The sequence below is a fragment of the Caretta caretta genome, chromosome 9 (genome assembly GCF_965140235.1).
Source record: "Caretta caretta isolate rCarCar2 chromosome 9, rCarCar1.hap1, whole genome shotgun sequence".
Taxonomy (NCBI): Eukaryota; Metazoa; Chordata; order Testudines; family Cheloniidae; genus Caretta; species Caretta caretta.
Genome location: NC_134214.1, coordinates 53,610,879 through 53,633,902, shown reverse-complemented (window position 1 = coordinate 53,633,902; position 23,024 = coordinate 53,610,879). Strand labels below are relative to the sequence as shown.

The 23,024-nt window shown below is 44.3% G+C and overlaps 1 protein-coding gene across 3 annotated transcripts in view; it reads right to left on the bottom strand.

The window, feature by feature from the left end:
- Nucleotides 1-23,024, bottom strand: part of RYK (receptor like tyrosine kinase) — a 165,813-nt gene that overhangs the window by 95,329 nt on the left and 47,460 nt on the right. For all 3 annotated transcript variants that reach the window (XM_048863650.2, XM_048863647.2, XM_048863648.2), the window contains exons 2-7: nucleotides 22,631-22,752; nucleotides 19,309-19,408; nucleotides 17,520-17,654; nucleotides 15,706-15,762; nucleotides 10,777-10,921; nucleotides 4,659-4,759 (exon numbers count right to left, since the gene is read on the bottom strand). In XM_048863650.2, the coding sequence (XP_048719607.2) occupies nucleotides 4,659-4,759; nucleotides 10,777-10,921; nucleotides 15,706-15,762; nucleotides 17,520-17,654; nucleotides 19,309-19,408; nucleotides 22,631-22,752 (660 nt within the window). The remainder of the gene's footprint in view (nucleotides 1-4,658; nucleotides 4,760-10,776; nucleotides 10,922-15,705; nucleotides 15,763-17,519; nucleotides 17,655-19,308; nucleotides 19,409-22,630; nucleotides 22,753-23,024) is intronic.

Below are 23,024 nucleotides of genomic sequence, written 5' to 3'. Positions count from 1 at the left end.
AACAAGTGTATGCAATTCTGAGGACTGTTATTTGAGATCATAGGTGCACAACTTCCTCCAGTTGGAGGCATCAGGAAATTTTATTTGAGATTAAGACTATTTCTGAAGGTGAAGGTGGTTCGCTGAAATTTCTCCTGATATTCTGTACTGGTGGCGTAAGTAACATCACAGCGAGAAGAACAAACAGGGAAAAGTTTTTGGTTATATGAGCATTTTTAAAAAATGAATGTTTTAATATTTTTACTTTAACACATTCACCCTAATCTAGGTAACAGAATAGTGAAATATGATTAAAACCTCAACTTATCCCACTGCTAAACAAAACTTCTCAGCCAATGTACACCGAACTGCCAAGTGCCAAGGCAAACAGCTGAGCATTGTCAAGAAAGAACAAAATGTGATTTGATTTACAGTTTTATTCTTTCTAAACTGGCCACTGGAGATATTGAGAGAAATATGCAGCTGGGGTTAACAGGAAGATGAAGTTAGTTCTTCCTCTCTGGCTCCACTGATAGTTGACACCCTCCCTGTGAATGTGATAGGCAGCTGTAAAGGCATATTCCTCACCTGCTAGCCCAGTCATGTCACCTCCTCTTTGGAGCTCACAAAACAGGCTCTCTCTGAAACACAACATCAAGTTCACATTCCTCATAATCGGCTTGGAAAGCCTTCACAGACCTACCCTACATCTCTGACCTCATGCCTTAGCACATTATCTCCAGCCCTAGAGACCCTTTATTTCCTTTATACTCTCAATACTCCTGACTCCATGCTTTTTCTCCCACACTGCTGCATGTCTGGAATAACACTGCTGATACCCATTCTAGAGACAGTGAAATCAGTCAAAACTTCTGAGACAAAAAAATGTTTTTGAATAAAATAACTTTTTTGTGAGATGTGTGCGCATTGCATGCTAAATTTTGATTTTTCAGCAAAAACTGAAATTTTCAGCCCAAGTTTTTGGGTTTTCAATTTCCACCAAAAACACATTTTCTACAGGATTTTTTTATACCAGCTGTTCCCATTCAAACCACTATCCCTCCTCATTCAAATCCCCATTTAAAACCTAACTCTGATGTCTACCATACAAACAACAAATTAATTATAAACTAGTACATTACCACCATCCCTGAATTCTCCCTCATCCTCTTGTTTTTATGTGCGTCTACCTTCTAGATGATCATAGAATCATAGAATATCAGGGTTGGAAGGGACCCCTGAAGGTCATCTAGTCCAACCCCCTGCTCAAAGCAGGACCAATTCCCAGTTAAATCATCCCAGCCAGGGCTTTGTCAAGCCTGACCTTAAAAACCTCTAAGGAAGGAGATTCTACCACCTCCCTAGGTAACGCATTCCAGTGTTTCACCACCCTCTTAGTGAAAAAGTTTTTCCTAATATCCAATCTAAACCTCCCCCACTGCAACTTGAGACCATTACTCCTCGTTCTGTCATCTGCTACCATTGAGAACAGTCTAGAGCCATCCTCTTTGGAACCCCCTTTCAGGTAGTTGAAAGCAGCTATCAAATCCCCCCTCATTCTTCTCTTCTGCAGGCTAAACAATCCCAGCTCCCTCAGCCTCTCCTCATAAGTCATGTGTTCTAGACCCCTAATCATTTTTGTTGCCCTTCGCTGGACTCTCTCCAATTTATCCACATCCTTCTTGTAGTGTGGGGCCCAAAACTGGACACAGTACTCCAGATGAGGCCTCACCAGTGTCGAATAGACACTGGATACTGAATAGGATACTGGGCTAGCTGGACTATTGATCTGACAAAGCATTGCTGTTCTTGTATTTTCCCTCATATGCTTCACAACTCTACTTCGTCATCTTTAGCTGCACTATGTTGGTCCAGATAAAGCAGAAGATAATTAAATGCTGAAGCATCACCACAGTTGCAGAGCTTTTAAATTGATTTTCTGCTCTGCCTGGAGCAGCAACATGCAGAGAAACAGCACCCAGAAATAAGCATTAGTACTTCATACTGATGTCCAAGCCTGAGCCCTAAATGAAGATGCTTGACCCTGTCTCATCCATTTCCTGCAGATCATTTTCTCCTACATGCCGCTATTTGCTGTTTTCAAGGAATCCTAAAGCACTGCATAAGTAAGCTCCTCACAAGGATTAGGCAAGACATTGGTGGATACACAGAGGCCTGGTCTACACTACAGAGTTAGACAGAAGTAAGCTGCCTTGCGTGGACCTACCTATCCAAGTGTCTACACTTACATTTATTTCCCACGAATATAAGCATCCAAATACAGCAAAGCAGTGCCACCACTTCCCCGAGCGACGCTGAGCCATCGTCCAGGTATTGAAGTCGATGCAGCACAAGTGCAGACACTGGGTTACTTATTTTGACCCTAACAGTCCTTCAGCAGCTGTCCCACAATGCCCAACACTGATGGTCATAATTGTGAACTCCACTGCCCAGGGGTTATGGAAACCAGAAGGCCTCCCACCCCTTTAAAGCCCTGCAAATTTCTGAAATGCCTTTTCTTGGACGTCCAGCTCAGCGAGCACACCTAGCAGCTTTCCACTGCCTCTTGCCCAGCTGACCATGGCATCTACACGTCCAGATGCACTCTGTCCCGGAACAGACAGGAGATATTGGATCTCCTGGGCCTATGGGGAGAAGAGGCTTTGCAGCCCTAGGAGCATCAACATCTATAAGCAGATAACACAGGGGATGCAGGAAAAGGTGTATGAAAGGGATCAGGAGTAGTGCTGCGTGAAAGCGAAGGAACAGCATCAGGCATATCAGAAGGCTGGGGGGCCAACAGTCTCTTTTACGAAGAGCTGCATGCCATACTTGGCAGACACCTTACTGTTACCCCACAGACCACTGTGGATACCTCCGAGGAGCCTGAGTCACAGGCCCCCAGCGTGAACACCAAGGGTGAGGAGGATGGGGGACATGCAACTGTGGGGGAGTGGGGGGGCTGGCCACAGGCAAGCGATGCCACAAGCTAGAACCTATTTGAGACTCCACTGCAGTCCAGTCAGTTCTGGCGTCGACTAAAGTTTGTAGCATAGACATGGCCAGAGACAGCTGGAAAAGATACATCTGATAAAGCAGAGGAGTAGAGAGATTTCACCCCAAACACAAAAATATCTAATTGAAGGATAAGCAGCAAAACCACAGATTCATACTGGTGTGATAATGCCTTGGACAGAATAGCAACATGTAGTTTGCCTAAACCAGCAAAATAACATAGCAGAGCTTATCATAGAATCATAGCAATGCAGGGCTGGAAGGGACCTCAACAAGTCAGCAAATCCAGCCCCCAGCACTGGGGTAGGACCAAGTAAACCTAGACCATCCCTGATAGGTGTTTGTCTAATCCAGTGGTTCTCAAACTGTGGGTCGGGACCCCATTTTAATAGGGTCACCAGGGCTGGTGTTAGACTTGCTGGGGCTGAAGTCCGAGGACTTCAGCCATGAGTGGCAGGGCTCCGACTACATGCCCCCCACCTGGGACTTTGGCCCGCCTACTCAGGGTGGCAGGGCTTGGGCGGGCTCAGGCTTTGATGCCCCCCTCCTGGGTCATGTAGTAATTTTTTTTTCAGAAAGGGGTCGCAGTGCAATTAAGTTTGAGAACCCCAACCTATTCTTAAATATCTCCATTGATGGGGATTCCACAACCTCCAGTAGACACTAATTCCAGACCTTAACTACCCTTGTAGTTAGGAAACATTTTCCTAATATATAACCTACATCTCCCTTGCTGCAGATTAAGCCAATTACTTCTTGTCCTACTTTTGGCGTACATGGAGAACAACTGATCACTGCCCTTCTTAATAACAGCCCTTAACATATTTGAAGACTTATCAGGTTGCCCCTCAGTCTTCTTTTCTCAAGAAGAAAAATGATTAAACCTTTCCTCATAGATCAAAAATAGTATAAAGTTCAGAAAATCTGATGCTCTCCTCTGGAATCTCTGCAATTCCTCCACATCCTTCCTAAAATGTGGTGCCCAGAACTGGACACAGTACTAGAGCTGAGGCCTCATCACTACCCTGTAGAGCACTCCCATTTCCTACACACAACACTCCTGTTAATACACCCCAAAATGATTTTAGCCCTTTTTACAGCTGCATCACATTGTTGACTCATTCAATTTGGGATCCACTATAACCCCTTGCTCCTTTTCCACAGTACTACCACCACCCCATTCAGCAGTACAGTTAGTCCCCATTCTGTAGTGTGTATTTGATTTTCCCTTCCTAAGTGAAGTACTTTGCACATCTTTATTTATCTTCATCTTGTTGATTTCAGATCACTTCTCTAACTTGTCAAGGCTATTTTGAATTCTAATCCTGTCCTTCAAAGCGCTTGCAACCGCTCCCAGCTTGGTGTCATCTGCAAATTTTCTAAGCATACTCTCCAGTCCATTATCCAAGTCTTTAATGAAAATATTGACTAGTACTGGACCCAGTACTGACCCATGCTTGTGGCTAGCTGAAATTCTTCTTTGAGGTAAACTGGTATCAGAGGCCTAGGAAGCACAGACTAAACAGATGCCAAGCCCAGATCTTGTTCATGCTCCTCCTTCTTGGTCAATATGAATGTCATCAATAGGGCAAATCTAATCATTGGGACACTAGGCCAGCCCAGAGTCACCTGTTGTATGTTTTTGTAATTAGATTAATACTTACTGGTTACTGGTGTAGCATTGTTAGGGGTGTCAGCTCTCAGGTACTGTGTCGTCTGTGTAGAGGGCTGGGATAAACCTTGTGAGCTGCTGCTGTCACTAATGCTGTTTTAAACCAAAAAAATTGACAAAACATCAAACTTGCTTCTGTAACATAAAATTCTTAAGATCCTGTCAGAGAAATTCCAGCATATCAAAATTAAATTTAGACGATTATCCACAGTACTGAGACTAAGGAAAGCAGGGTGATTTTTCATAGTGCACCGTTTGATTCTCCACAATCCTATCACCACTTTCCTTTAACATTTAATGCTTTTCATTAATTGATTTGCATACTGATCTATTTTCTATTAAGTTTTCTCAATCCTTGTTGAAATGTTAAGATACGTGTACAGATAAGACATGACAGACAAAAAGCATTACTTATCTCCAGTAAGTTTCATATACCTTCCTTATTTTATTGATACTAGTCTTCTATTGTGGTTGAATACCATTCATGAAATAGACCCACAGCACCAGTCTGAGCCAAGCATACAGCTGAGAGGTATAGTTCATGCTTCCATACACACATATGCACCTTGGTTCAGACCTGTAAAGATGGTTACATACCTGTTTGGTAACTTTTGTTCTTCCAGGTGTGTTGCACATATCCATTCCATTTTAGATGTGTGCACAACAGTGCACCGAAGACAGAGAACTTTTTTTCAAAGCAGTACCGTATCAGGTACTCCGCATGCTCATGTTGCTAGCTAGGATATAAAGGGGCAGAGTTGCCCTGATCCCCCAGTTCCTTCAAACCGAAAGTGAACATCAGTTGTGATTCCAACGAAGAGGGGAAGGAGGCTGGGTCATGGAATGGACATCTCAAACAGTTACCAAACAGGTATGCAACAGTTTTTAATTCCTCGAGTGCTTGCACATGTCCATTCCTCTTTCGGTGACGCACTGGAAATTCTAGATGGAAGAGGGTAACAGAGTCTACCTAAACAAAGGCTGCAATACCACTCTCCTAAATCTACCTTTGTTGAGGCCTTGGAAAGAGCATGAGTGGTGAAGGTATTAGCCAATGACCAGATCTCAGCCTGCCAAATGTCACTGATGGGAACGTGACTTAAGAAAAGAAGCTGATACCGTTTTGTGCTCTTGTAGAGTGTGCTCAACTCTTTGAAGTACTGGAATATTAGTAACATAGCACAGACAAATACAGGAGGAGATCCAAGAAGAAATCTTCTGCAAAGTGACAGGTTGCCCTTTCTTCCTTTCAAAGGAGATAAACAACTGGAGACATTCTAAACTCTTTAATCTTGTTCAGGTAAATGGCTAGCATACTACCAACATACACAGTCTGAAGGTTTTCCTTATCTTTGAGAGTGAGGTTTCAGAAAACAGATTGGCGAGTATACATTCTGAGATTAAAATCCAATACCACTTTGGTAAGAAATTTGAGATTTATTTTTATTAAAATAACTTGCTTCATATTCAGGCCACTAAAGTCTCAAGTTCTGCTACCCGCCTTGCGAAAGTGATAGCTACCAGGAATGCTACCTTCAGAAAGAGATGAGAAAAGGAATGTGTAGCCATAGATTCAAAAGGGGGCCCCATTAAAACCGAAAGAACCAAATTGAGATCCAAGGATTGTGCAGGATCTTTAACAGGTGGGACGAGCCTGTCAAAATCTTTCAAGAACCTAACACTCAGAGGATTGGGGGGGAAACAGATCTTTCCTTCTATGGGAGGATGGAATGAAGAGATAACTGCCAGATGAACTCTCAGAACTGACAGACAGTCCTTTCTTTTAGGTGAAGCAGATAAGCCAGTGTAGGGAGCCAGGGTGGCTCCCCTCCGAACCAGAGGGTAAAGAGCCACCCGCTGAGCCTGAGTGGGCGGGGCCAGGCCAAGCTTCTGACAATCCCCGGAAGGGGAGGGGTGGGACAGGAAGTACAAAGGGCAGGGCCCTTTGCCCAGTGAGGAGAGCACCAGGGAGGGAGGGAGACGCAGGCTACTCCCTCACGATCCTGCTGCTGACCCAGGTGAGGCCCTGGGCAAGGAGGAACCGGACCGGGAGGAAGGTCTGTGGCAACCAGGACTGCCAGCCGCTGAATACCCGGAGGACCTGGAGGGGCCTGGCTGCAGCCCGGGCTGGCGTGAGTCTGACACAGAGGGGGAGCTGAAGCTGCCAGTCGCGGAATACCCAGACGAGCCGGAGGGACCGGAGAGACCGGGTAGGAAGTAGCCCAGGGGCAGAATTCCACCGTGGGGTGGGTGTGTTTGGTCAGCGGGCGCGGACGGCCCCGCTGACCCAGCGGCAGGACCTTCGCCTCCCGCCACTGACCGGGCCCAGGGGCTGGAACACAGTGGAGTCGGGAGGGCCTGAGTTCCCCTACCCAGGCACTCCCCTGCCGAGGAGGGGGGGGGGGGGCGCGCTACAGACTCGTGCCGGCGCTCCCCTGCCTGGGGGGGGGGGCGTGCTGCAGACTCGTGCCAGCGCTCCCCTGCCTGGGGGGGGTGGGGAGGGGCGCGCTGCAGACTCGTGCCGGCACACCTTTCCCGCTAATTCCCCAGAGCCCGAAAGGTGTGACCGAGGCCTGCCAGTGGGATCATAGCTCTCCATTGCCCCTAGGGGCTCAGAGGACCGACTGAAACCTGTCACAGCCAGTTAAGTGAATGGGAGCACATGAAGGGGCGAGATCTTTCTGCTGGGATCACCCTGAAAATCTCTTCTATTTCTTGAGACATGTATTCTGGTGGAAGGTTTCCTGCTATTTAAATGAACATTTTGAACTCCAAGTGAACAGAATGCTTTCAGAGGAGTAAACCACTGGGCATCCAAGACACCAGCATATGCCGAAAGGGCCAGGATACAGAGTGCTGCAAACCTATTATCAAGACTTGAGGGAACATTATAGGATACCAAACTGAAAGGCTCAACAGATCCAAGAATCAATACTGATGGGGCCAGGCTGGTGCTATCAAAATTGGATGGGCATGATCCTGTCTGAGCTTGCTCAAAACTCTTGCAGCCATTAGGATATGGGGGGTGGAGAATGTATAGAGATTTCCCCTTCCAGGATAGTAGGAAGGAGTCTGACACAGACTCTAGGCTGTGACCTGCCCTCAAACAGAAATAGTGACACTTCCTATTCTGCCAGGTGGTGAATAGATCTATTTCTGGTATTCCCCAAATTTGAAAAATAGACTTCGTTTTGTCAGGTAGGAGGAACCATTCATGATCTCTGCTAACAATCTACTGAAATTACTGGATAGTTTTAAGACCTGGGAAGGTGAGATGCTTTGAACATAATCTCCTTCCTGATGCACAAAGGCCAGAGGTTCATTGCCTCTTGGCAAAGGTGGCTTTGACCTGGCACTTCCCTGCTTATTTAGGTAGGATATTGCAGCACTGTTGTCTGAGCACTTGCACCAAACAACCTTTGATGTGGGGAAGAAACACTTGACAAACCAAACAGATAGCTCAAAGCTCCCAAATACTGATATCGAGGGAGAGATCCTGATTTGACCAGAGACTCTGAGCCTGGAAGTCCCCTAAATGAGCTCCCCAATGGAGAAGTTAAGCATGTGTCACTAGGGTCATGAAACATAGGGTTGGGGCAAAGAAGGTCCCTGAGCACTGCATAAGCCTCAGGTATTGTCAGTTACGAAATCTTAGGGGTGTACCACCAACGAAGTTGATGTAGAAGGTACCAGCAATGGAGTCTGTCTTGATGGCACCAAAAGTGGTGCAAGAGTCAACAGATATATTGCTAGATGATGAATGTGGTATACCCAAGTGGACCAGGCTGAGCTCTAACCTTGGTACCAGACTACTTCTTATGAGTCTCCATGTGGGGCTTGGCTCTCAAAGTGGAAGAGAACTTCTTCTTGCTAGAGGAACTGAAAGCACCCAACTCCTTCTGGTGTTTACATGGTACCAGGGAAGGAGAACACCTTCCATATGACAAGGGGAACCTGTCAAGTCTAGCAGTGCACTCCAAGATGGAGTTGAGACCAAACCCCTACGTACTAAGCAACTGGGTTCTTACTGGGGGGGGCGAGGGGGGGAAGGAAGGGCAAAGCTGTTTCCATTAAGATATATGTCGAAGTCTAACTCCCCTCAACTTTAGTCCTGGTCTTAAAACCCATACACATAGGGGACATACGTCATACACGACCATCTCCTAAACACTTTAAACAACTAGAATAAGGGTCATTGACTGGCATGGATTTTTAACAGCCAGAACAGCACTTAAATTCCACAGACCTAGGCATGCCCTGCTACTGAGTTTAAAGCTCAGAGATGTAAGAAACTAAACAGGTTACTAAAACACATACCACTAGCCATCAGTATAAACTACTATGTACACAATGGAAATAACTTTCTCTAAGAAAATAAAGGGAAAGCATGACAAGCACACACATGCTTTGACTACCAATCACAGGCAGTGAGAAGGAACTGAGGAGGGTTGGGGCAGCCTCACCCCTCTGTATCATTTGCGGAGGATGCAGGTGCTGCCCCTACAAATTACCTCTATGGAAAAAAGTTCTGTGGCTTCAGTGCACTGACACACACACAGAAAGTGGAATGAACACATGCATGTACTTGAAGAATGCCAGTATACCAGCCATTGTGATTCTCTTATGAGACTGCCAAACTGGCTTTCAAAAGTTAATATCTACAGTGGTAAACTATTACAGAGATCATACCCAGGTTAGCAATAATGTTTGCTCAGGTCACCAGCCTTCTATCCCCTCTATCCCCACCACCACTTAGGTTAGTTAACCCCCTACCAAGACTTTAAAAAAAAACTAAAGAAAAAGTGGACATTTACAGACCAACATATTGTTCACTGTTATAACCCTTCCCCTGAGTCTGTGCTTGTCTTATTTATTTAGATTGTAAGATCTTCCACAAAGGAACTTGCAGTTTGTACAGAGCCTCCACAAAGAGACTGTGATCTCAGGTGGGGTCCCAAGGCCATAGTATAATACCAGCGATGCACCAAATAACTGACCACAATGAAGACAATTTTTCAGCATCCAAGTTCTCTCAAAACTAGGAAAAAGCAACTATTTTCAGTGTACTCAGATATACTAAAGCCTCCTTTCTTCAGCCATGACAGCCTGAGTAGCTCTGAATTTTTGGCTCCCCAAAGCTCCTATCCCATTGCCCCCAGTCAACTGTATTGCACAAGAGGTTCTGGGATTTTGAACCATGTCCGCAACTGCTGCCTCTGACAGGGCTTTGGGGAGCCAAAAATTCAGAGCTACTCAGGCTGTCATGGCTGAAGAAAGAGGCTTTAGTATATCTGAGTACACTGAAAATAGTTGCTTTTTCCTAGTTTTGAGTTCACTTTGAGGCTCATTCCCTTCCTCGTCCTTTTCTACCTGTTAAGAGTCATAAGGAGTTCTTAAGAGATAAGAAACTTCCTGGTCACAATGAAGTTTAAGTATTCCAATAAGGCCTGAAGCCAAGACAGAGCAAAGGACTTGAATATAATCATAAGTATTAAAAGTCCCTCCTACCTCAATTACTGGCTGTTTCAAGATCGTGGGGGCAGTGCATGGTTCTTTTCTTTATCAATCTCCTATACCACGTTTCGTGCCCTGGAGATTCCCAGATTCTGACTAGCACTCTAACAAATGGGTGCACCACCATTGCAGTCACTTTATGTAGCTGCGCCCAGCATTTCTGTTTTGACCATATGGAGAAAATACTGACAGCTTCAAATTAAACAAGTCTGAAGAGACGTGCCAAAGCATGATCAGCTTTTGCAAAAAAACAGAAGCCAGAGAGGAGCTACCACTGCATTCTGACTAACTGGAGGACACCCAAACTGCCAGCATTCCAGGTTATTTCCTTTTACTTATCCAGTGCTATGGACTGTTGCTGTTGCCACCTTAGCTAGCTTACATCAAGAAACCCAGTTATGCAGATCAGAGGTCAGAAGACAAAATTGTCTAAGTACAAGAAAGGAAGGAAAGTATTATGACAAGCAAACAGTGACAATTAATTTCTCAGTTTTTAAAAGTGATTATCAGTGTATGTGTCTCTTTTTGCACATAACACACAGATACCTTCACAAATGTCAAACAATTGTATATGAAAAGAAGATTGTGTACTTTACCTGTCATCCAACTCTATTCTTTTCATACTATGAAGATGCAAGACAGCTAATATTATAGCCACCAGGAATATAACAGCACAGCAAACTCCTACGCTGATATAAAACACACGGGTAGAAGTGGTGGGAGCAGCATTTACAGGATCAACTGAAATGGAAGGGTAAAACAGGTCATTGAAATGTACTTTTCTCCAAAAAAGAGAGAAATTACATTTATCAATTTCAAATTAGTTCATATATGATTGTGCAAGGAATGTGTTTGTGTTTTTAATTCAGTCTAATACTAGCATTTGTTTTACACCAGTCTAAAAGAACAGGACCAAAGAAAGGCAGCCCTGATGTGTCTTAGTGTTTAAGCTTTCCATTAAGCAAAGATTTAAAGACTGTTTTCCCAGTAGGGGTCAGTACAAGACAGAGTAAGCAGACTCAGGAAAAGATCACAACATTCTAACAAGAAAAATCTCCCAGAACCTTCCTGCATTAAGCCAAGTCCAAGACAGAGGGCTTGTCTACACTGACAAGTTATGTCACCAAAAACTGCCTTGTACACACTGCAATGGGACTTTTGTTGGAAAAAAATGGACAATTTTGGCGACAAAAAACTTCCACCCCTGCAAGAGACTTTTGTCTTTTCCACTTCCTTTGTCGACAAACAGCCAGTGTAGACACCACGCCTTCCCCCCCTTCCCCCCCCATTTATTGGCCTCCAGAAAGTGTCCCACAATTCCCATGCTGCCTCTCTGGTCAGCGGTTTGAACTCTGCTGCCCTGCAGCCAACCCGCCCCTCCCCCTTGCAAGCCCCAGGAATTTTAAATCTCATTTCCTGCTTGCTGGCTTTCCAGGTGAGCATGGCTGGCTATCGCACCAAACGCGCTCCCACTTGGACCACCGCTGAGCTGTTGGATCTGATCAGTATATGGGGAGAGGAGTCTGTTCAGTAGCAGCTGAGATTGATCCGTAGGAATCGGGACACATATGGGCAAATTTCTCTAGGCTTGTGCGAAAAGGGCTATGATCGGGACATGCAGCAGTGCAGAGTGGAGATAAAGGAGATGAGGCAGGCGTACCATAAGGAGCGGGAGGCAAACCATCACTCCAATGGTGCACCTAAGACCTGCCGCTTCTATAAGGAGCTGAATGCTATCCTCAGTGGTGACACCACCTCCATCGTCGACAGCCCCGTGGATACCTTGGAGGCAGCAGAAAGAGGGGGTAACCCGGAGGCTGACATTCTGGATGAAGAAGTGGAGCTAGAAGAGAATGTGAAGCTCCCAGCGGGGTCACCCAGTGGGGCAGACAGCCAGGAACTTTTCTCCACTCCAGAAGTGCTCTACGGGGAGCAGGAAGCAGATGAGATGCTGGGTAAGTTGCTATGGCTTGTGTAGGGAATCAACAAGTGGGAGGTAGGTAGTGTTTTATGTAAGCTGGACATTGCCCTGGGTAGCTAATCTGCATGGCCAAGCAGGGTGTCGATGGACATTGAGACCTGCAGAGAATCCCCCAGAGAGGAGCTCTGGAAAGTTTTCAAGCAGTACTTGTTAATCCTCTGCTGCAGATTCCAAGGGATTGCAGCCTTGTTAGTTCCCCCATTGTAGGAAACTGTACCATGCCATTTTGTAATCACTGGAGCTGGGACCAAAGTGGCACATAGCTGATCTGCATATAGACCGGGGTGAAAACCGCAAGCATGCAGTAGTTGTGCCCTGGTTTCCCTGCTTACCCACAGCAGTGAGATGTCAGCCAGCAGGTTGGCCGCCTGTGAAAAAGTGTGTGATAATTTGAGAATAAGTTCCCTGCAAACGGTGTCCGTTTTGTTCGTACCCACAACCACCTTCCCCCCCACTCCCGACACTCACCATGATTGGGGTGCTCGTGGAGCTCTGTGCCTGCCTAGTGAAAGTGATTGCTACCAGTTGCAAAAGGCCCTTGTTACTGAAATGTTTCAATCATTTGCTGGAATGTAACAATCCCTCTTCTGTGCATTGTCCACAGCAGCTGAGACCTTGAGGAACACACCACACACTCCTGCTGACCGGCTTTGGCAGATAAGGAAGAAGCCGAGACGCAGCAAAAAAGACATGTTCCGCGAGGTGCTGCAGCGTGATGAGAGAGAGACCAGGGAACACAAAAGTGCTGGGAAGCCGAAGTCAGGACAGAAAAGAGAATGCAGCATTTGCTAGGCAAGCGACAGAGCGGATGATAAACGTTATGGAGGATCAGACAGAGATACTCAAGTCTTTGATACAGCTGCAGACTGAGCAAATCTGTGCACAGATTATGCAAATGCAGCATGTGGCTATGACCACGGGAATATTTTCCTCAGTAAGGTTTAGCCTGCCACTGAGACACCTCCAGCGAGCTTTCAAACAGCCAAAAGCACATTCGACTACCATGCGGCACCTGCTCAGCCTGTTGTTAAAATGCTCCTTGCTGCTATCCAGGGGCCCTGTGTAAGATTTCATGAGCTAGGGCTGTAAGGGGTAAACTGGGTCTCCCAGGAGTACTACTGGCATTTCCACATTCCCCACTGTGATCTTGTGGTCTGGAAAGAAAGTCCCTACCTGCAGCTTTCTGTACAAGCCACTGTTCCTGAAGATCAGTGCGTCATGCACCTTTCCAGACCTGCCTGCATTGATGTCCATGAAACACCCCTGGTGATCCACAAGCGTCTGCAACACCATGGAGAAGTATCCCTTCCTATTGATGTATTCTGAGTCATGATGGTCTGGCGCTAAAATTGGAATGTGTATGCCATCAATCACCCCGCCAGCATTAGGGAAACCCATCTCTGCAAAGCCATCCACTATTTCATGCACATTTCCCAGAGTCATGGTCCTCCGCAGCAGGATGAGATTTATTGCTCTGCACACCTGGAGTAATACAGCCCCAACAGTGGACTTCCCTACTCCAAATTGATTTGCAACTGACCAGTAGCAGTCTGGAAAGGGCAGCTCTCATTCTGGTGTCCTTGCACCATAGGTCAAGGGCCAGCTCAGCACATACCTCCAGGAAGGTTACTTTATGCATTCTAAGGTTCTGTACCCACTGGTCTTCATCCTACACCTGCATGACAATGCAATCCCACCAATCTGTGCTTTTTTTCCTAGCCCAAAAGTGACGGTCTACCGTATGCAGCTGCTCTGTGAATGCCAAAAGCACTGATAAGTTGCTGCTGTCCATATCACACTTGGGTGCCTGTGATTCATCCTCTGTCAGTAACTTTGCGAGTAACTCTGCTGCCATGTGCGATGTCCTCCCAACAGTTAACAGTGCATAGGAGAGAAGTGCAGGATCCATCCTCTCTCACTTCAGATGCTGGTGACTACTACAAAGACTGACAGTTGGAAAAATGGCGCAAAAGGAAAGCCAGAAACCATTGGAGGGCTGGGACACAAAGCGGTGCAAGACAGGACATTTTGAATGTCCCAGGATTTGCCGCGCTCCGTTTCCTCCTTCCCACAACATCTAGCGACAGATGGTGTCACCAGGCACTGTGAGATACATACCCTCAGTGCATTGCTCATGCTGTCAACAATGGTGCCCCGAACGTGGACACCATCTGGCGACAGAGGGAGCAAATGCAGACTCACTTTGGCAACTTTGCTTTTGTCGATTTTTTCCTGTCAACATTAGTTTCATCGAAAAAACCTGCCAGTGTAGACAAGCCCATGGACCAGCAACCCAATCAGTGCCATCATATACTCACCAAGGACACCCTGGTGCTCTCCAGGCTACATGCAAAGGGAGAAGTGGGCCTCCAAACCGCTGGTCTTGGGAGTCTGCTTACTGGAAACTAACAATCCCTTCCCCACAAAAAATGCTATCGCTACCAAAGTATACATGGGGGAAGTGGGAGAGCTGCAATCAAACCAGCCACCTGCTTCTGACCCTCTGCACTCATTCTTGCAGACTTAGGTAGAAACTGCACTAGAGCAAGTGGAATTGTAAAGAGGCATAACTTTGCAGCAAGGAGAAATCCAATTCAGCCATGGAGAATCACACTTAAGACCTCATATTTGAGGGAAGTATGGAGTTAGTGCACAGAAGTTGTGCGCCTTCCCCCGTCCCCCAGCCGTGAACTGATCTGCAACTTAAAGGCTCCCTAGCCTGTAGCTCAAGGGTATCTTACTCTCTGCCTTTAACAAGCCTCATGGGTGGGATCCCTGGTACCTGTCCTACTCCTTGTTTAATGCAGCAGCACTTGCAGGTGATTAAGCCTTTTCAACCAACTGCACTGATTCCTGGAGACCAGCACAAATTAGCAACCACTGGGCTGCCTGTCATGCCTGCCCTCTACGGTGCTAAGAAGCTGCCATGTGTGTGCACCAAAAGAAGGCAAGACCTACTCCTATTTTAGGAAGAGGGCCCTACCCACCCCCCATCATTTTTAAACAACACTCATATTAGGCAAAAAAAAGTGCAAGGGATAAGTAAGTAAAAAATTAGCACCACAGGAAACTGAATAAAGCTGCCCATTGAGTTCCACAAGAATTTTTACGAAATGCTTATGTTTTGGGTACCACAACAGGTGCTAGCACGCTGTGGTTGGCATTTCCAACTTGGGACACGGTGAGGGAGATAATAAGGGCCGAAGCCACTTCACACTGCACATTTACATCAGCAAGTTAAATGGCACACACAACAGATTCTAAATCTAAAGGTCAGAAACAGATTGGCTTTGATAGCCCAAAACCTCTGGAGTCATGTATCGGGCAAAAATTGTGATTACCCCAGAACAACACCTTCTCACCCTCATTATATATTGCTGACTGAACAGAAGAATGGAGTTAAGAAAACTGCGAAAAGCCTGTCTCTAAAATCTGAATTTCATGGAAGTTACTGTTTTCACATCATTCTCTTTATAAAGAAGATATATCACAAGGTTCCTGTTAAGTTACACCAAAACGAATAAGTGCCCTTAATATTACTTACAAATAGCTTTGCTGCTGTTTTTGTCAGATGTTGGAGTTTTTACTTCTTGTTCAAATTCTAAATCGACAAGAGAAAAATGTGAAGTTCTAGTACACATTTTGTATTGTAATTCCTTTACACTGAATCACCTTGTCCATTTCTATAAAAAAGTGTTTTCCTAACTCGTCAGACTGAATTAAAACCTATTGTTAATGTTAATTTCAGATTTTCACTATAATCATGTTTTGTCATGCTCCTAACTCTCAAAAATTCTCCTTCACAACTGAATTTGCCATGTCTGGTCTCAGCTGAGTCTCCCAATCCAGTACTTAACTACTATGGGTAGGGAAAATGATACTGGACATCCTTTGTCCACAAATTCTCAAAATCTAAGGACTACTGATACACAAATGGCTATTTTTCAAACTATCCTAAGTCATCAAAACCTATTTTCATCAGAAAAGCATTTTTCAGTAAGAACTACTTTCCTGCAAAATGTCAGCTTTCACTCTCCTTGCACTAATTTTATTGTACGAGAAGCGGCTTAACTGCTTTCTGCTCACATTTTCTAAGAACTTCCATTTGGAAATTCATAACCAAATGGAAGTGAAGTCAGTCTGCCCTCAGGGTAGACGGTGACTGAGACACACACACACCCCACCAAATGCTATCATGAGACTGAAGAATTATGAGGAGCAAGCGAACCAAAATAGTGATCATCTTTGCTAAGAGCAGTCTACTGAGAATAGGAGATTAAAGAAAAACATTCTTTACAGTACTCCAAAGCCTACCCTCTTTCAAAATGGCTGCAGACTCAAGAAAAAAGTCTTCAGCTATGAAAAGTGCCCCCCCCCCAAAAAAGGAAAGCATTAATCCGCACAAAAAAATATTCCAATGTAGCTTTGCTCTCCAAGTTTCAGTGTTTTAACTATATGGGGAGTTTGAAAAGTCTGCATCTTTTTTTTTTTTAGTGAGATCATAAAGGACAAAAAAGATTCTCAGGGTGCCAACTTTAAGTGACCCATTTTAAGATCATTTTAACTTACTTTATAAGATTTACTTTTAAATTCTCAGAAAAGCCTTTCTATATTTAAAATGCTGTAATTTTGGGGAGACTATTTTTTCCTGACATAAGTGGTGGTATCCCTGCTTTAAATGCAAAACTTAGTCATAACTAAGAAACTGCAGTCACTATCTCCATAATACAGTAATTCCCAAACTTGTTCCGCTGCTTGTGCAGGGAAAGCCCCTGACGGGCCAGGCCGGGTTGTTTACCTGCCGTGTCCGCAGGTTTGGCCGATTGCACCTGCCAGTGGCCGCGGTTCGCTGCTCCAGGCCAATGGGAAATGCTGGAAGCAGCGGCCAGCACGTCCCTCAGCCCGCACCGCTTCCAGCGGCTCCCACTGGCCTGGAGCAGCGAACCGCGGCCACTGGGACCCACGATCGGCCGAACCTGCAGATGCAGCAGGTAAACAGCCCGGCCCGCCAGCGGCTTTCCCTGCACAAGCAGCAGAACAAGTTTGGGAACCGCTGTCATAATACAAAGCCAGTTATTCAATTAAAGCCCATCAGCTGCCCTGCCTTCCCAATTCTGTGTAAATTTAGAATATTTATTTGTTCCCCCATCATCCTCCTTCATCCAAATTTCCCTTATTTCTCTGGAAGGCAAGAGATCTTACCAATCCCTTCCTCTATTCTCAAGTTCCTGGGAAACATTTTATTTCATTCTGAGAGATTCTTATTCCATACCCATCACCGTAATCTCTCCCCCCTCACTCCTTTTTCCTCTCCTTTAACACTAAAAGTTGCTAAATCTTGGAAGCTTGATGTCTTACTTTTGTAGCACATTTTCCTTCGTTTGAAATTTAAGACTGTGATATTTTTTGAGGAATTTATTGTCAAGTTGAGCTGCATTAATATTGTAACCTCAGAGTCTAGTCTGCCCGTGCAGGAGAGTTCAACACGAAACACTGCAAATAGAAAATTAGAGTCAGACATTTGTTTACACTACATTTCAACCATTTTTTAATACAATCTTCAAGTGATGCAGGATTCTGCTGCCTTTTTTTTAAACTCAAGCATTTTCCTAGAATTTCACTTTGCTGTTCAAACTGGGTAATTTCTGGGAACACATGGCATTTTAGGTAGCAGCTGTCAAATACATTTAAACAACTGAAATTGAAGTTTGCAGATCTCAAAAACCCAACAGTATCTGTGGGTAAACAATGGTTAGTCACTCTGCATTGCAGTTACCAAATATTAATGAATCACATGCAGAGGCTCAGTGTGGTCCAAGGATAGTGAGGAACACACACAGAACTGCTTAGAATCATAGAATATCAGGGTTGGAAGGGACCTTAGGAGGTCATCTACTCAAAGCAGGACCAATCCCCAATTTTTGCCCCAGATCCCTAAATGGTCCCCTCAAGGATTGAACTCACAACCCTGGGCTTAGCAGGCCAATGCTCAAACCACTGAGATATCCCTCCCCCCTTAATTTCCTCTTATTTTTTAAAACCATCAAGGTGGCCTTTTTGACAGCACCCAAACTGGCCTGAGCAAATCTGTCTGGGAATCTAGCTTAAATTAACATGACTAGGTTTGTTTTCAAGGCTATGTACCAGCATCGGTGATATCAGAGCAACTGCAGAAATAATAGGCTTGACTCTACTGCTTACCTGTACAAAAAGGATAAAAAAGATATAAAATGCAAAATAGCAGCATTTTACATCCATTGCGCACAGGTTCAAGCAACTCCAAAGGGTACAAGACAGTGCAGAATTAAGCACAGTAACTGTTACTTTGCTTCTGCAGCAGCAGATGAGTGCGTTTGTGAAAATCCCACACAATGCAGTTTTATTTCTAAAACATGTTCTAGAGAAGAATGAATATACACCAAATAGTTGTTTTTATTTGATTTTTTACAACGCATCAATGTCCTTAACATGTTAAACTTATTTCTACTACTTTTCTTTTAAAAAGGCAATCATTAAGTTACGTATCTATAAACTAGAGAAGTGGGATTAAAATCTGCACAACTGTTGGCCAAACTGGAATAAGAACCTTCTATATATTCTTGGAATGCGATGCTTCCCTTTTCAGGAAAATTTGTATCCTTTTTCCCCAAAAAGGGGGGAAGGAGGAGATTTATTCTTGAGCACATCAACTTATAATTGCCTTCTAAAAAGGAGCCATCATCATTCACTCTGAATACTTATGCATATGCTAGACCTGTGAACAACAATCACTGAGAAAATATTTGTTTGATAGAAACATACTGCTAAACTACTAGCGAACAGGAAAAAAAAATGCATACAATCAGAAGAGCTTGGAATTCTCACTATTTGATTTTCCTTTGTTTAGCATGTTTCAAAAAATAAAATTTATCGCGTATCTCAGTGCATCTAAATCAAATGAGATACAAACGTTAAGATTTTCTAATATACAGAATTATCTAGATGTGTCATAACTGTTGTATCTTATATGTTACGTACAACTAAAGTTACACAAAATTTTACTGTATGCATTTCTGGGGAAACTAGGAAATGTTACTGAGTGCCAGAAAAACAGTATTCATGGTAGTACTGTGCATGTGCCTTCAAAGCAGAAAGCCTGTTTACTTACCTGATAATGCACGAGGGACTTCTCCTTGTACAGAAATGTTCGCCTGAGGCATATCTATAGCCATAGCATTATCTACCTGAAATCCCAGTTTATATTCAACCTGTAACAGTATGTGGGAGAAGGTTAAAAAACTCCAATGATAAAACAATTAATATTAACACCTTTTCAAGCAATTTTTATTTGATACATAAAATTAAAATCACTAATCAAAATTTTTGAGTTTAAAGTACCTGAAGTTCATCCTCACCTGATTTTCACAAGGCATGCTGCTCAGTACTCTGAATATCAGGCTCTGTTATAGTATTTCAAATTGGACATCCAAAAGCACTCTAAATCACTAATCATGTTTGAAAATTTAGGCCAGAATTGTGTTTGTTTTTTTTAAATAATCCTTTAAAAATACTTAAAATATGGCTAACTCCAATATATTAAGTTTATTTGTTCAAAAGCTAACTAATTCAATCTATGGGAATTAAGAAATCAAAAAGGACATTACCACTCACCTAGTAAGTTTCAGTATAAGAAGGCTATAAACTACAGGCTCAACTACAGTTAAGGTCTGTTTCCATTTTAAGACCCTGAATCTTAAAAACTTGTTCAACTACTGTCCAGGAGAGCTAGCTGTATTTTAAAGAATTCTTATTGAGGTTAGAGGAACAAATCATCCCAATGTGTATTAAGAATAGTAAATATGGCAGGCGAACAGCCTGGCTTAACATTGAAATCCTTGCTCATCTTAAACACAAAAAAAGAAGCTTACAAGAAGTGGAAGATTGGACAAATTACCAGGGAAGAGTATAAAAATATTGCTCGGGCTTGCAGGAGTGAAATCAGGAAGACCAAATCACACCTGGAGCTGCAGCTAGCAAGAGATGTTAAGAGTAACAAGAAGGGTTTCTTCAGCTATGTTAGCAACAAGAAAAAAGTCACGGAAAGCGTGGGCCCCTTACTGAATGAGGGAGGCAACCTAGTGACACAGGATGTGGAAAAAGCTAATGTACTCAATGCTTTTTTTGCCTCTGTCTTCACGAACAAGGTCAGCTCCCAGACTGCTGCACTGGGCAGCACAGCATGGAGAGGAGGTGACCAGCCCTCTGTGGAGAAAGAAGTGGTTCAGGACTATTTAGAAAAGCTGGACGAGCACAAGTCCATGGGGCCGGATGCACTGCATCCGAAGGTGCTAAAGGAGTTGGCGGATGTGACTGCAGAGCCATTGGCCATTATCTTTGAAAACTCATGGCGATTGGGGGAGGTCCCGGACAACTCGAAAAAGGCTAATGTAGTGCCCATCTTTAAAAAAGGGAAGGAGGAGGATCCTGAGAACTACAGGTCAGTCAGCCTCACCTCAGTCCCTGGAAAAATCATGGAGCAGGTCCTCAAGGAATCAATTCTGAAGCACTTAGAGGAGAGGAAAGTGATCAGGAACAATCAGCATGGATTCACCAAGGGCAAGTCATACCTGACTAATCTAATTGCCTTCTATGATGAGATAACTGGATCTGTGGATGAGGGGAAAGCAATGGACATGTTATTTCTTGACTTTAGCAAAGCTTTTGACACGGTCTCCCACAGTATTCTTGCCAGCAAGTTAAAGCAGTATGGGCTGGATGAATGGACCATAAGATGGATAGAAAGCTGGCTAGATCGTCGGGCTCAATGGGTAGTGATCAATGGCTCCATGTCTAGTTGGCAACTGGTATCAAGCAGAGTGCCCCAAAGGTCAGTCCTGGGGCCGGTTTTGTTCAATATCTTCATTAACGATCTGGAGGATGGTGTGGACTGCACCCTCAGCAAGTTTGCAGATGACACTAAACTGAGAGGAGTGGTAGATAAGCTGGACGGTAGGGATAGGATACAGAGGGACCTGAAAAATCAGATGATTTGATCAAAAGAAATCTGATGAGGTTCAACAAGGACAAGTGCAGTGTCCTGCACTTAGGATGGAAGAATCCCATGCACCGCTACAGACTAGGGACCTAATGGCTAGGCAGCAGTTCTGCAGAAAAGGACATAGGGGTTACAGGGGACGAGAAGCTGGATATGAGTCAACAGTGTGCCCTTGTTGCCAAGAAGACTAACAGCATTCTGGGCTGTATAAGTAGGGGCACTGCCAGCAGATCAAGGGACGTGATCGTTCCCCTCTATTCGACCTTGGTGAGGCCTCATTTGGAGTACTGTGTCCAGTTTGCGGCCAATGGGAGCTGCAGGGATAGTGTCTGTGGGCAGAAGCAGCGCATGGAGACCCCTGACCCCCCTGCCTAGGAGCCCCTGCCAGAGAGATGTGCCGTCGCTTTCAGGAGCCCACCCCCCAACCCAAACTCCCTCCCAGAGCCCGCACTCTCCTTCACCCCAACCCCTTGCACCAGCATGGTGAAAGTGAGTGAGGGTGGGGGAAAGCCAGCAGCAGAGGGAGGGGGAATTGAGTGAGGGGCAGGGGGGAAAGAGGTGGGGTGGGGGGGGGTCTGGGTCCAAACAGGCAGGATTGGGGGGGCCCAAAAATTTTCAAATCAAAATGGGGGCCCAAAACTGGTTGCTGAAGTTTGAGAACCGCTGCTTTAGATTTTATTTATATATGTCAAGCATTTGTATTAATTTACTCAAACCCAGCAAAACAACTGTGGTTCAAGTTTTACAAAAACATTTACCCTCACGGAGACTAGACAGATAATTTCAGCTGCAAAAACTTCAGCCACAAAGTTGAAGTAATAAGTAAATCAAAATGCTTTAAAATGGAAATGCATAGGCAAACTTTACTACAGGTGTTGCTGCGCACTCCAATTATAATGGATACATGAAATAAAAGATGACTTCCTTTCCATCTTATTGGGATTTAATGATCTCTAAATACCACGCAAATAGATCCCTCTCTTCCCTCAAGCAACGTCTTTTCTAGGAATCCACAGAACACAAGATTCAAAGTTTTCAAAGGCCTTAATTCACAGCTGCCTGTTTCATGTTTAATTCACTGCCAGTATACCAACTGTCAGGTTACCTATAAATGTATCAATTTTGAAGTAAAAAGGATGATGCCCCAAAGAACACTTATTTAAAAATACTCGGAACACTTTAGAAATGTATCCAACAAGCCACGCCCTTTTCTTCTCAGTCTTTAATTTCTTCTTGAGCACAATTAGTTGGTTCACTCTGGCTGTATAAATAAAAAAAACTAAACAGCATATCCTTTTATGCGCTAGCATCTTCTAATTTGTGCAAAGAAAAGAGCAAAAAAGTGGTCCGACTACTGACATTGACCTTTTGTTAAAATCTAGGCAAGACATATTCACATATTAAGGTATGTAATGCAAACTCTATTTATGCTTACCTTGGATTTAGCATGCCAACTGAAATGAAGACTGTTGGTCTCGCTGGGTATTAACAGATTGAAGGACAATGCATAGTGATTAATAAGATCATTCCTCACATAATATAGCTCTGCATCAAGACCTAGAAATCAGAGTATTTAGAAAAATATAAGGTAAGGAAAGCAAAAGCCACTAGTAACTGACGCACAGCTACAGTCTCTCTTTTATTTGAAGTATTCACAGAATCATAGAATATCAGGGTTGGAAGGGACCTCAGGAGGTCATCTAGTCCAACCCCCTGCTCAAAGCAGGACCGATCCCCAATTAAATCATCCCAGCCACGGCTTTGTCAAGCCTGACCTTAAAAACTTCTAAGGAAGGAGATTCTACCACCTCTCTAGGTAACGCATTCCA